Raw genomic sequence first — 12,218 nt, 5'->3', positions numbered from 1 at the left:
CCCGCTGCCCAGCTACCAGGTGTCGGTGCCTGAGAACGAGCCCGCGGGCACGGCGGTCATCGAGCTGCGCGCCCACGACCCCGACGAGGGCGAGGCGGGGCGCCTGAGCTACCAGATGGAGGCGCTGTTCGACGAGCGCTCCAACGGCTACTTCCTCATCGACTCGGCCACGGGCGCGGTCAGCACGGCCCGGGCCCTGGACCGCGAGACCAAGGACACGCACGTGCTGCGGGTCAGCGCCGTGGACCACGGCTCGCCGCGCCGCTCGGCCGCCACCTACCTCACCGTGACGGTCAGCGACACCAACGACCACAGCCCGGTCTTCGAGCAGTCCGAGTACCGCGAGCGCGTGCGCGAGAACCTGGAGCTGGGCTACGAGGTGCTGACCATCCGCGCCACCGACGGCGACGCGCCCTCCAACGCTGACATGCGCTACCGCCTGCTGGGGGGCGGCGGCGGCGTGTTCGAGATCGACGCGCGCTCCGGGGTGGTGCGCACCCGCGCGCTGCTGGACCGCGAGGAGGCGGCCGAGTACCGCCTGCTGGTGGAGGCCAACGACCAGGGCCGCAACCCGGGCCCGCTCAGCGCCACGGCCACGGTGCACATCGTGGTGGAGGACGAGAACGACAACTACCCCCAGTTCAGCGAGAAGCGCTACGTGGTGCGCGTGCCCGAGGACGTGGCCGTCAACACCCCCGTGCTCCGCGTGCAGGCCACGGACCGCGACCAGGGCCAGAACGCGGCCATCCACTACAGCATCGTCAGCGGCAACCTGAAGGGCCAGTTCTACCTCCACTCCCTGAGCGGGAGCCTGGACGTCATCAACCCGCTGGACTTCGAGGCCATCCGCGAGTACACGCTGCGCATCAAGGCGCAGGACGGGGGCCGGCCCCCGCTCATTAACTCCTCGGGCCTGGTGTCCGTGCAGGTGCTGGATGTGAACGATAACGCCCCCATCTTCGTGAGCAGCCCCTTCCAGGCGGCCGTGGTGGAGAACGTGCCCGTGGGCCACTCCGTGCTGCACATCCAGGCCGTGGACGCGGATGCCGGGGAGAACGCACGCCTGCGCTATCGCCTGGTGGACACGGCGTCCGCTGCCCTGGGTCGCGGCGGCAGCGCCGGTCCCGAGGACCCCGTCTCCGCCCGGGACTTTCCCTTCCAGATCCACAACAGCTCGGGTTGGATTACCGTGTGTGCCGACCTGGACCGGGAGGAGGTGGAACGCTACAGCTTTGGTGTGGAGGCGGTGGACCACGGCTCGCCACCCATGAGCTCGTCGGCCAGCGTGTCCATCACCGTGCTGGACGTAAACGACAACGACCCCATGTTCACGCAGCCCGTGTACGAGCTCCGTCTGAACGAGGACGCGGCGGTGGGGAGCAGCGTGCTGACCCTGCAGGCCCGGGACCGCGACGCCAACAGCGTGATCACCTACCAGCTGACCGGAGGCAACACCCGCAACCGCTTCGCGCTCAGCAGCCAGAGCGGCGGCGGCCTCATCACCCTGGCGCTGCCGCTGGACTACAAGCAGGAGCGGCAGTACGTGCTGGCCGTGACGGCGTCCGACGGCACGCGCTCGCACACCGCGCAGGTCTTCATCAACGTCACGGACGCCAACACCCATCGGCCCGTGTTCCAGAGCTCCCACTACACAGTGAGCGTCAAGGAGGACCGGCCCGTGGGCACCTCCATCGCCACCATCAGTGCCAGCGACGAGGACACGGGGGAGAATGCGCGCATTACCTACGTGTTAGAGGACCCCGTGCCGCAGTTCCGGATCGACCCCGACACCGGCACCATCTACACCATGACGGAGCTGGACTACGAGGACCAGGCCGCCTACACCCTGGCCATCACTGCCAGGGACAACGGCATCCCGCAGAAGTCAGACACCACCTCCCTGGAGATCCTGATCCTCGACGCCAACGACAACGCGCCCAGGTTCCTGCGGGATTTCTACCAGGGCTCTGTGTTTGAGGACGCGCCCCCGTCCACCAGCGTCCTCCAAGTCTCTGCCACTGACCGGGACTCGGGCCCCAATGGCCGCCTCGTGTACACCTTCCAGGGCGGGGATGACGGCCATGGAGACTTCTACATCGAGCCCACGTCCGGCGTGGTCCGCACCCAGCGCCGGCTGGACCGAGAGAACGTGGCTGTGTACAACCTGCGAGCTCTGGCGGTGGACCGGGGCAGCCCGGCTCCCCTCAGCGCCTCTGTGGAGATCCAGGTGGCTGTGCTGGATATCAACGACAACCCGCCTGTGTTCGAGAAGGATGAGCTGGCGCTGTTTGTGGAGGAGAACAGCCCCGTGGGGTCCGTAGTGGCGAGGATTCAGGCCCACGACCCGGACGAAGGCCCCAACGCGCAAATCATGTACCAGATCGTAGAGGGCAATGTGCCAGAGGTCTTCCAGCTGGACCTGCTGAGCGGGGACCTCCGAGCCCTGGTGGAGCTGGACTTTGAGGTCCAGAGGGACTACGTGTTGGTGGTCCAGGCTACGTCGGCCCCCCTGGTCAGCCGGGCCACGGTGCGCATCCGCCTCTTGGATCAGAACGACAATCCACCCGAGCTGCCCGACTTCCAGATTCTGTTCAACAACTATGTCACCAACAAGTCCAACAGCTTCCCCAGTGGGGTGATCGGACGCATCCCAGCCCACGACCCCGACCTGTCGGACAGCCTCAACTACACCTTCCTGCAAGGCAACGAACTGCACCTGCTGCTGCTGGACCCCGCCACGGGCGACCTGCAGCTCAGCCGGGACCTGGACAACAACCGGCCGCTGGAGGCGCTCATGGAGGTGTCTGTGTCCGGTGAGTGGCCTGGGGACGGGAGGGGCTGCTCCCTGGGGGCTGCGCAGAGAGCCCCGGGGACCCACCAGGAGCCCTGCTGGCATGCCGGGGCACATCCGGGCAGGGCATCGGCTGCCCAGGTCATGGGCTTGCCAGACCTGGCGAGGTGGGGGAGGCGTTGGTTGCTTCCCTCTGCAGTTTTGCAGGGAGCAGGCCTGGACTTCTTCAAGTTCAAGTGCAGGGATTCTGGGTGCTTTTCCAGAGTGATGCCAATAAACCCTGGCCCCAGGGTTATCCGGGTCATCTGGTTTGTTCAGTGATGTCCTCTAGTCTGCTTGTCTCATAGGGAGGTGTCTGGAAGGATCAAAGGTCACTGCCTGCTCCAATGTGCCAATTAGCTCCTGGGTGGGACCGTTGGAAATTGCAGGATGGTTCCTGAGTCAGCCTGTAATACGTCTGCCGTTCGCTGGTCTTGCTTCTCTGTCTCCTCCAGATAATAACAAGGACCGGCTCAGGGTGGCTGTCTCTGAGCTGCTTTTTGAAAAGCGCAGTGCTGTTTGATCTCTGCTCGTGGTCACGGGCTTTTCCTTTGAGAGTGTGTTGAGAGGCCCCTGTCTCACAGGTGGAGCTGGTGTGGGATCCCAGCGGCCCTGCTCCCAGCCAGAAGGGAGAGGAAATGTCTGTCTGTCGCCAAGGCTGGGCGGCCACGTGGGCCGTCGACGCAGCTGACCCCTGCCTGCCAGGCCTGTGGGGTGGGGGCCAGGAGGACAGTGGAGGGTATGGGAAGTGGGAGACCCGGAGGAGAGGGGTTTGGGCCGGGTGAGGGAACAGTGAAGGGGCCCCCAGGGGCTCTGTGAGGGGCCCTGTCTACTTGGCTGGTGTCCCGAGATGCGATGCAGGCAGGTGACCAAAATACCACCCAGAAGGGCTCAGGTCTGTGGGTGGTTGAGGCCAGGCTTCAGAGGAGCCCTATTTGAAACAGTGAATGATTAGGACACAGTGTTGCTTTGGGGGCTCTACAAAAGTTACTTTTCCCCCTGGCCCTGTTTGTACAGATGGCCGCTGTTTTGACCCAGGAAGGCGGGCAGCCAGACGTTTCCTTGCCCGGCTGTCTCCTGGCAGGTTCTGGGGCTGCTGCTGTAAAGAGATGCATGGAGCCGGGCGCCGGTGGCTCACGCCTGTCATCCCAGCTACTCAGGAGGCTGAGCTCTGAGGCTCAGGGTTCAAAGCCAGCCCAAGGAGCAAAGTCTGTAAGACTTATCTCCAATAAACCACTCAGGAAACCAGAAGTGGCGCTGTGGCTCAAATGGTAGAGCACCAGCCTTGAGCTGAAGAGCTGAGGGACAGCGCCCAGGCCCAGAGTTCAGGACCCACGGCCAACCACCCACCACCACCCCAGAAAAAAAAAAAAAAGATGCAATGCTCAGCAGCTGCTCTGGCGCTGGCGCTGACAGCGTCTACCTGTTCACAAGTGTTCTAGGCTGTGTGAAGTGGTGAAAGGTACCAGGAATACAGAATAGTCTCTCAGTGACACATCGCTAGCCAGGGGTGCTGTTTATTTCCCTGCACCCCTTTATCTGCTAGGGAAAGCAGAGTGAACCATTTGGCCCCATGTGCCAAGGAACAGCTTGACACAAGCAGGGCTTAGAGTTGGGGGCAGGCTCCGTGCGGGGGCGGGAGCAGGGCCGTTTGTCAGAGCAGGCATCTGTGTGTTCCTGGTGTCCGTGCATGGGAGCAGATGGAGGAGCTGTATTCAGAGGGCTGACTCACCTCCTGGGCACAGCCAGCACCCCCGTCACAGAGTTGGGGACCCTGCACTACCTCAGCGCTGTCTCAGCTATCCCCCCCATGGTGACTGCCTGTGGCCTTGTGAAGTCCTTTGTGCCAGATGAAGAAACTGAGGCTCAGAGAGGTTAAGTTGACTTTACAGGGCTGCACAGCTAGTGGGGCAGGGGCACTGTGACCGGGATTGTGAAGCCCCCTTCTCACACCTAAGGGAGAATTCTTGAGAAACTAAACGCTAAACGGATTGGTGCCCTGTGTAAGATATCCACATCGGATGGTGCAGCCCTCAGACTGGCTAGCTACTATTTAATTCCCCAAAGACAAGACTTGCTGGAGCCTTCCAGAAGCACAGGTTCAAACAGCAGGCCTCCCCCCCCCGCCCCCCCCACCCAGTGGAAACCAAACCCTGCCAAGAGATGGGGCCTTGAGTTAGCTGGAGGCGGTGCTTAGGGTTTAGTAGGAACAATGCAGAAGGTGGGCGTGGTGACTCACTCCTGTAATCCCAGGGAGGTGGAGTGTTAGAGTATGAGGCCAGTTTGGTCTGCAGAGCCAGACTCTGTCTTAAAATCCAATAAAAAGGAAGAAAGAAGGACAGAACAATGTGGGAAAGTTGTTGATTCCCTCTCAGCCTGGGTTTTCAATGCGGGTAATTGGCTTCGCAGGATTTACAGCCGTACCCTAAAGCCTTTGATGCGATGACTGCCTAGAGATGCCCGAGGGAAGGGAAAGGAAAGGGAGAGTCTGGCCGCCTGAGGTTCTAGGGAAAGCTGAGTCTCCTTCCCAGCACCGGCTGGCTGGTGCACTGCGGTGTGCTGGAGAACAGGCTGCTCCAGCCGCCTGGGTGTGGGGTCCCAACAGCCATTGTGACTGACTAGGTAGATAGTGTTGGTATTTAAAACAGATTCATTTAAACGGGTCCTGGAGCCTGAGCTCGGAAGCTGAGCTCTGCTCCTGAGCTTTTTTTTTTTTTTTTTTTGCTCAAGGCTGCTGCTCGACCATTTGAGCCACAGCTCTACTTCCTGCTTTTTGGTGGCTCATTGGAGGTAAGAGTCTCACGGACTTTCCTGCCCCAGCAGGTTTCAGACCTCGGTCCTCAGCTCTCAGCCTCATGAGGAGCTGGGATTATAGGCATGAGCCACTCTGCCTGGTGGTTGATTTTTTTTTTTTAAGCCTTCCAGCAATAAAACACTTTTGGGAAAAAAAGCATTGAATAGCTGCTGCTTTTGTATGGGTGGGCCGGGCTGTACGCAGCCTCATGCCATGTGTGGGGACATTTGCATGAGACCGCTGTCACTTCTGAGAGACTTCTTTCTTAGGAGCCTTTGGATAAGCTGTGTTTGCATTTTTCAAAACAGTGTGACTAATAAACCAACGGGGAAGCCAGGTGCAGAATACTTCCTAGTCATGCGTCTTTTAGTGATGGTGACATTTTAAATCCACCTGAAAATTGTACGTGCCTGTGCGTTCAGGTCTTTGACATGGCTGCTGCCTCCTTCCCGGGGCTGTGGGAAAAGGAGCGTTTGTGGGGTAAAAATGATTGGTCGGTGAGTCATTCAGACGTGTCAGGAAACATTGGAACTCAGCGAAATACTAAGATTGAGTAACCTTGCCGTAGTTTACTTAGGTGGAGGAGTGGAAGGTAGAGTCGGCTAGGCCCAAAGCATTGGCAAAAGTATGTGCCTAGTTAGATGCAGGCTAATGCCCCGACGTTTCAGTGGAGGACTGCAGACCAGGGGAAGGAGCTGCTGCCGCTCCGGCCTTGTCTGGCCGTGTGCTGCGCTCCCTGAACTCAACAGCTCGCCAAGGAGCTGACGAGCCTGGGGCGCTTGGCAGTGAGCTGGTTTTTCTGAGCGACACACACATCACTGAAGAGCTAGGCACTTGTTTTTGGCCTGGAGTTGATCATTTAGAGCTTTGATGACACTCTAGAGAATGGTCTCCTTGCTCAGGAACTGTGTGGTGTGTGTGGTGTATGTGTGTGCGTACGTGCGTGTGAGCGTGTGTGTGTACATGTGCGTGTACATGTGTGCGCGCACACATATGTGCATGCATGCATGTGTGTACCAGTGCTAGTATTGGGGCTTGAACTCAGGGCCTGAGCACTGTCCCCTGAGCTTTTTTTTTTTTTTTGCTCAAGACTGGAGATCTGGGGCTGGGAAGGTGGCTCAGCGGTAGAGTGCATGCCTTGCAAGCATGTGGCTGGGGTCTGCTGCTGGGTTGGCAGGCACACATGGCCCGGGCAGGGGTCCGCCTGCTGTGGGCACGGCGGGGGGGGGGACGCCGGGACGGGGTTCCTTCAGTCCACCTGCCGTAGCACATGGGGCGGCCGGGCTGTGACTGCCCGGCAGGGGACGGAGGAGAGACACGCAGGGGAGTCTGGGAGGATGCATGGGGTCACAGGTCACAGAGATCCGGGACGCACAAGCGTACCTTGTCCTCCTAAGCAGCAGGCAAAGCAGCACACAGGGGACTGGGGACGTGACTGAGGCAGTGCGGGACGCCTGTGTAGCCGGTGCCCGAGCTCCAGGGACGCCAGGCTTCCGCCCAGGGCCTGGGTCCCTTCGGGTCCATTTTGAAACCCGGTGGCAGGATCCTGTTGGGGAGCTGGTGTGGTGGAAGGTGGGGCCCTGGTAGCCGTGCCCCGACCCGGGTGTGGCGTGAGGCCTGTGCCCGGGGCCTCCGTCCCTGCCAGCTCCGGGATTCAAACAGAGGTAGATTTTATCTCGCGGGGCAGAGCGTGTGGAAAATCTGTCTGCGTCTGGCATGATTCTTGCAGCCTTGGGGTGAATAGTTTTCTAAGTTTTTTCTTGTCCTAGAACCCGCGTACAGGTTCACAGAAACGCCCAGAATGAAATTCCTGAACCAGGAGAGGAGGGGGCGGGCGAGAGGCTGTGACTAGCTCTGGGCTCCGTGGCCTTCCCGTTGCTCTCTGGGTGCTCGTTTGAAGGGTCGCAGAGTTTTTGGGGTGTGTGTCGGTGAGCCTCTGTGGGGCAGCCCCACATGCTGGATGCAGCTTTGTGGGGGTTGCATCCCCTCTCCGCCTTCCCCCATGGCTTGAGGCTGGATCCAGGTAGCCCCTCAACAAGTGTGGCTTGTTTCTGGAATGAACCAGAACAGTTCGAAGGCAGAGGCTTCTGCCCTGGCCACAGAGCCGCTGTGTCCACGTGGGACCCACGCAGCAGCTCAGGGCTGAGTGGGGTCCATGGTCCTGGGGAGATGGTGGGGTGTTTTCCAGGGAAACCCCAACACTGAGCTCTCGGCTTCCACTTCAGGTAAGAACTTGGGGTACTGCAGTCATCGGCTCAGCTTTTGGTGTGTGAAGCTCCGAAGTTGGGAAAAGCCACATACCAGCCCCTCAGTGGGCATGTCACTCTGGTGTCTGATCGCCTGGATAGAGGCCAGGACTTTACTGTGCACACGCACGCACACACGCATGCACACACACACACACACAGAGGCTAGAGGACTGCTTGACAGGTTCAGTAGAGTGTACTTTTCTTCTAGTCTCCCAGTGCACTGCTTTTGTGCTTTTCTGTCATAGGAGAGAGCGTGCCAGGGAGCCTAGAGTCCCCGGGCCTCTGGGGGTTAAATTGCCCTCAGTGTCTTGGTCTGGTCTGTGTCGGGGAGTCACGTTCGTCCTTAACTCACAGGGCTAGCTGCGGGCTGAGGTCAGCACTGGTAGCTCACACCCAGGATACCAGCGACTCAAGAGGCTGAGTTCTGAGGATCCTGGAAGGAAGCCAGACTGGGCAGGGAAGTCCAAGAGACTCTATCTCCACAACAAAAAGCTAGAAGTAGAGCTGTGGCTCAAATGGCAAAGCACCAGTCTTGAGCAAAAACAAAACAAAAAAAAAACCTAGCATGAGCACCAGGCCCCAAGTTGAAGCCCAAGTACTGGTGTGTGCACCCGTAACATACAAGTTAACTCTGGAGTGAGAATGATTGATTAGAATCTGTTGTAAATATGTGTAATAATGAAATCTCTCTCTGTATACCTAAGGTGAGGTTGTCCAAATATATAATAAAGGAAAACTACTTTCAGGGGACTGAAAGTGATAAAATAAAATGAAAAAAATCATCTCTGCACAGTGTGTGGCAAGCTGTGGTGTGGTTGTTGGGACAGGTGACTGTGGTGGTGGGGTTGTTGGGACAGGTGGCTGTGGTGGGGTTGTTGGGACAGGTGGCTGTGGTGGGGTTGTTGGGACAGGTGGCTGTGGTGGTGGGGTTGTTGGGACAGGTGGCTGTGGTGGTGGGGTTGTTGGGACAGGTGGCTGTGGTGGGGTTGTCGGGACAGGTGACTGTGGTGGTGGGGTTGTCGGGACAGGTGACTGTGGTGGTGGGGTTGTTGGGACAGGTGGCTGTGGTGGTGGGGTTGTTGGGACAGGTGGCTGTGGTGGGGTTGTTGGGACAGGTGGCTGTGGTGGTGGGGTTAGGACAGGTGGCTGTGGTGGTGGGCTTGTTGGGACAGGTGGCTGTGGTGGTGGGGTTGTCGGGACGTGTGGTGTTTTCATGGTGGGCAGGGGGATGTTTTACAGCTCTTTTCCTGGGATTCTTGTAGCCATGTTGCACTATGGGTGAGCAGGCCCTCTCTGAGCTCCCCTGCCTTTCAGTTAAGGTGACAGCACCCATTATCCAGATGTAGACAGGGACCCAGCAAGCTGCAGTCCTGCGCTGTGGTTGTCCCCACTGATAGCAGGTGTTAGACAGACGATGGAGCGTGTCTCCTCCCAGCCACACGGCGCGGATGTCTGTCCTGTTTCCTGAGAGCCTCAGAGTTGCCTTGTTGGGGGTTCTGGGGATCCTGAGCCCTGCCAGTGCGGTGCGGGTGAAGTGGCTGCTGCGGTGGCTGTGTGTGGTCCGGAGGCAGCTCGGGCCTTCCTGTGGCACGGGGTAGGGAAGGGGCGGGGCTTCAAGAGGGAGTGCTCTGTGTGTGTGTGTGTGTGTAAGCACGCACCTGTGCACGTGTGCAAGCCTTTCTCATGCTGCCCCTCCTGTGGTACCCCTTCACCCCCAGCCTCAGTGCAGAGCTGCGGGGTGGCTCTCTGGGGATGGAGGGGGGATAGTTCTCCCCGTCACCCAGGGAAGGGGAGTGTGAGGTGACACTCCCGTGGGCTGGTTGGGAACTGGCTCGGGGCCACTCCTCTCGGCTTTACTCACCTACTGGACACGTGACAGTGTGGGGCAGCGTCCTGACTCCCTTGGGATGGCTGTGTCCTCAGTTTCTCTAGAGGGGCAGGGTTAACAGGACACCATCTGCAGTGGTGTGTTGAAGGCCAGTGGAACCAGTGCCGAGATGTGGTACTGGGTGCCCAGGTTCATAGAAATGCCCAGAATGGGCAGCGTGTCTCCCACGCTAGCTAGACATGGCATATTGCTAGAACAATCTGTAGGTCCTTCCCCCCGGCCTCCTGCATGCCCTTACAGGGTTGTCTGTCCGTTTGTGGGGGGCTCAGGCAGCTGAACTGCCCCCTTTTGGCAGGAAAGAAGGCCCTAGACCTGGGGGAAGTCTGGCTCACACAAGTGAGTAAGGTTTTTACATGCTTCTGTTTCAGTTTGTCTGTTTGGTGTGTTGGGGGGGGTTGAACAGGGGCAGGGGCTATATCATTTGCACCACAGTCCCAGTGGGCGCTGTGTCAACTTGTGTGAGATGACCTGCTCTTGAATGGTCAGCGGTGTGGGACGCTGGTGGGCCTCAGGTGTGGCCAGCGCTGGGTGACTGCATCCGGTCACGGGTGCTCACGGCTGCCTCCGTGGTCCCTCTCGGCCTCTCCAGACGCAGCTGTCCTCCTGGCCCCATCCTGTCACTCCTCGTGTTCCCCTGTGGCCATCTGGCCATGTGGGCAGCGTATGTCCTCTGCGGAGGCCTGTGGCCCTGGAAGGGCACAGGGAGGAGGGGGTAGCTACAGAGCCAGGCAGTATAGGGAGAGGTGGCCCAAGTGCTCTTTCCAGGTTGTGGGCTACCCACTGGGCAGCACCTGTGTCCATTTTACAGGAAGAGAAACTGAGGCCAGACAGCTAGCAAAGGCAGGCAGAGCTATTCCTAGACCTTGGGTCTGAGTGTCCACTGCCTACCAGTTTCCAGACGGGCCCTGAAGGGACATCTGTGACAGCCGCAGGCAGCACGTGCTCAGTGTGACGGCGTGCCCGGTGTGACAGCGTGTGTGACGGCGTGCCTGGTGTGGTGGCGTGTATGACGCCATGTGTGACGGCGTACCCAGTGTGACGGTGTGTGTGATGGCGTGTGTGATGGCATGTGTGACAGCGTGTGTGACAGCGTGTGTGACGACGTGCCCGGTGTGTCGGTGTGTGTGATGGTGTGTGTGACGGTGTGTATGACGGTGTGTGTGACGACGTGCCCGGTGTGTCGGTGTGTGATGGCGTGTGTGACGGTATGTATGACGGTGTGTGTGACGGCGTGCCCGGTGTGGCAGCGTGTGTGATGGTGTGTGTGATGGTGTGTGTGACGGTGTGTGTGATGGCGTGTGTGACGGTATGTATGACGGTGTGTGTGACGGCGTGCCCGGTGTGGCAGCGTGTGTGATGGCGTGTGTGACGGCGTGTGTGACGGCGTGTCCAGTGTGTCGGTGTGGACTGTCAGAGCTGGGGGCTGAGCGTGTGCTTCAGGGAAGGGCCGGGAGCCCTCCCGAGGCCCCGTGCAATCTCTCTGCGGAATCCCCCTGCGGAGCTGTCATGGGCCGCTGTGGAGTGCAGGGCTGGTGGGCACCAGGTACCAGGAGGCGGGCTCCCTTGTAGGAGGTGCAGGATTCAGCCTGAATCCTGTGGGGGACAGAGGGGACAGCACACAGCCGCAGCCCACAGCCGCAGCCCACCACCAACAAGCTGCAGTCCCGCCCTCTGAGGCTTTCAGGACCAAGGGCCCAAGAACCCAAACCCAGTACCCTGGGCCTGGGACCTCCCTATTCCCTCCGCCCTGACTTTTACTTTTATTCTGTGTGTGTGTGTGTGTGTGTGTGCGCGTGCGTGCACATGTGCTGCTCCTGGAGCTTGAACTCAGGGCCTGGACACTGCCCTGAGCTCTTTTGCTCAAAGCTATCCGTCTACTGCTTTGAGCCACAGCTCCACTTCCATTTTTTGAGGGGTTAATCAGAGAGTAGGCTCTTGGACTTTTCCTGTCGGGGCTGGCTTTGAACCACAGTCCTCAGATCTCAGCCTCCTGAGTACCTAGGATTACAGCCTCTGGTCCTGGCCTTTCTCTTCTCTTTTTAATGGTCTGTTTTCACTCCCAGTTCTGTGTTTTTTTTTTTTTTTTTGTTTAATAGGTTAAGGATTTCTTTCCTATCTAATCTAAATGACACTTGGTTAAGGTAGACCAGCTGCCGCTAACTCAAGTGAACTCAGGGGCCTTGCTAGCACTGGGAGATGAGTTCTCAGCAGGGCAGTGAGCCGACGGTTCTGCCTGAGGAAGCAGCCCGGCCCACGCAGTCCCTGGCTAGAGACCGGTGTCCTGTCCCGTGTGGTCCTTCCATGGGACGTGACACCAGTGGTGCTGGCTGCAGAAGCCACGGGCCCCTCAGGACGCCTCTGCTGGTAGAGATGACTTGCTGACTCCCCAGAGATGAGCCAGAGCTGCCCCCTCCTCATGCCCCCTCCCCACTGCCCCCTCCCCATGCCCCCTCCCCA

General features: G+C 59.4%; 1 protein-coding gene across 1 annotated transcript in view; it reads left to right on the top strand.

The window, feature by feature from the left end:
* The window catches only part of Celsr1 (cadherin, EGF LAG seven-pass G-type receptor 1), a 120,979-nt gene that overhangs the window by 5,585 nt on the left and 103,176 nt on the right, over positions 1 to 12,218 (top strand). The window contains exon 4 of the mRNA XM_013025720.1: positions 2 to 2,813. Coding sequence (XP_012881174.1) covers positions 2 to 2,813 — 2,812 coding nt within the window. The remainder of the gene's footprint in view (position 1; positions 2,814 to 12,218) is intronic.

The sequence above is a fragment of the Dipodomys ordii genome, unplaced genomic scaffold, assembly GCF_000151885.1.
Source record: "Dipodomys ordii isolate 6190 unplaced genomic scaffold, Dord_2.0 Scaffold87, whole genome shotgun sequence".
In the NCBI taxonomy this organism is placed as follows: domain Eukaryota; kingdom Metazoa; phylum Chordata; class Mammalia; order Rodentia; family Heteromyidae; genus Dipodomys; species Dipodomys ordii.
Note: the sequence above shows the minus strand (reverse complement) of the source record. Positions and strands in the feature narration are given on the sequence as shown.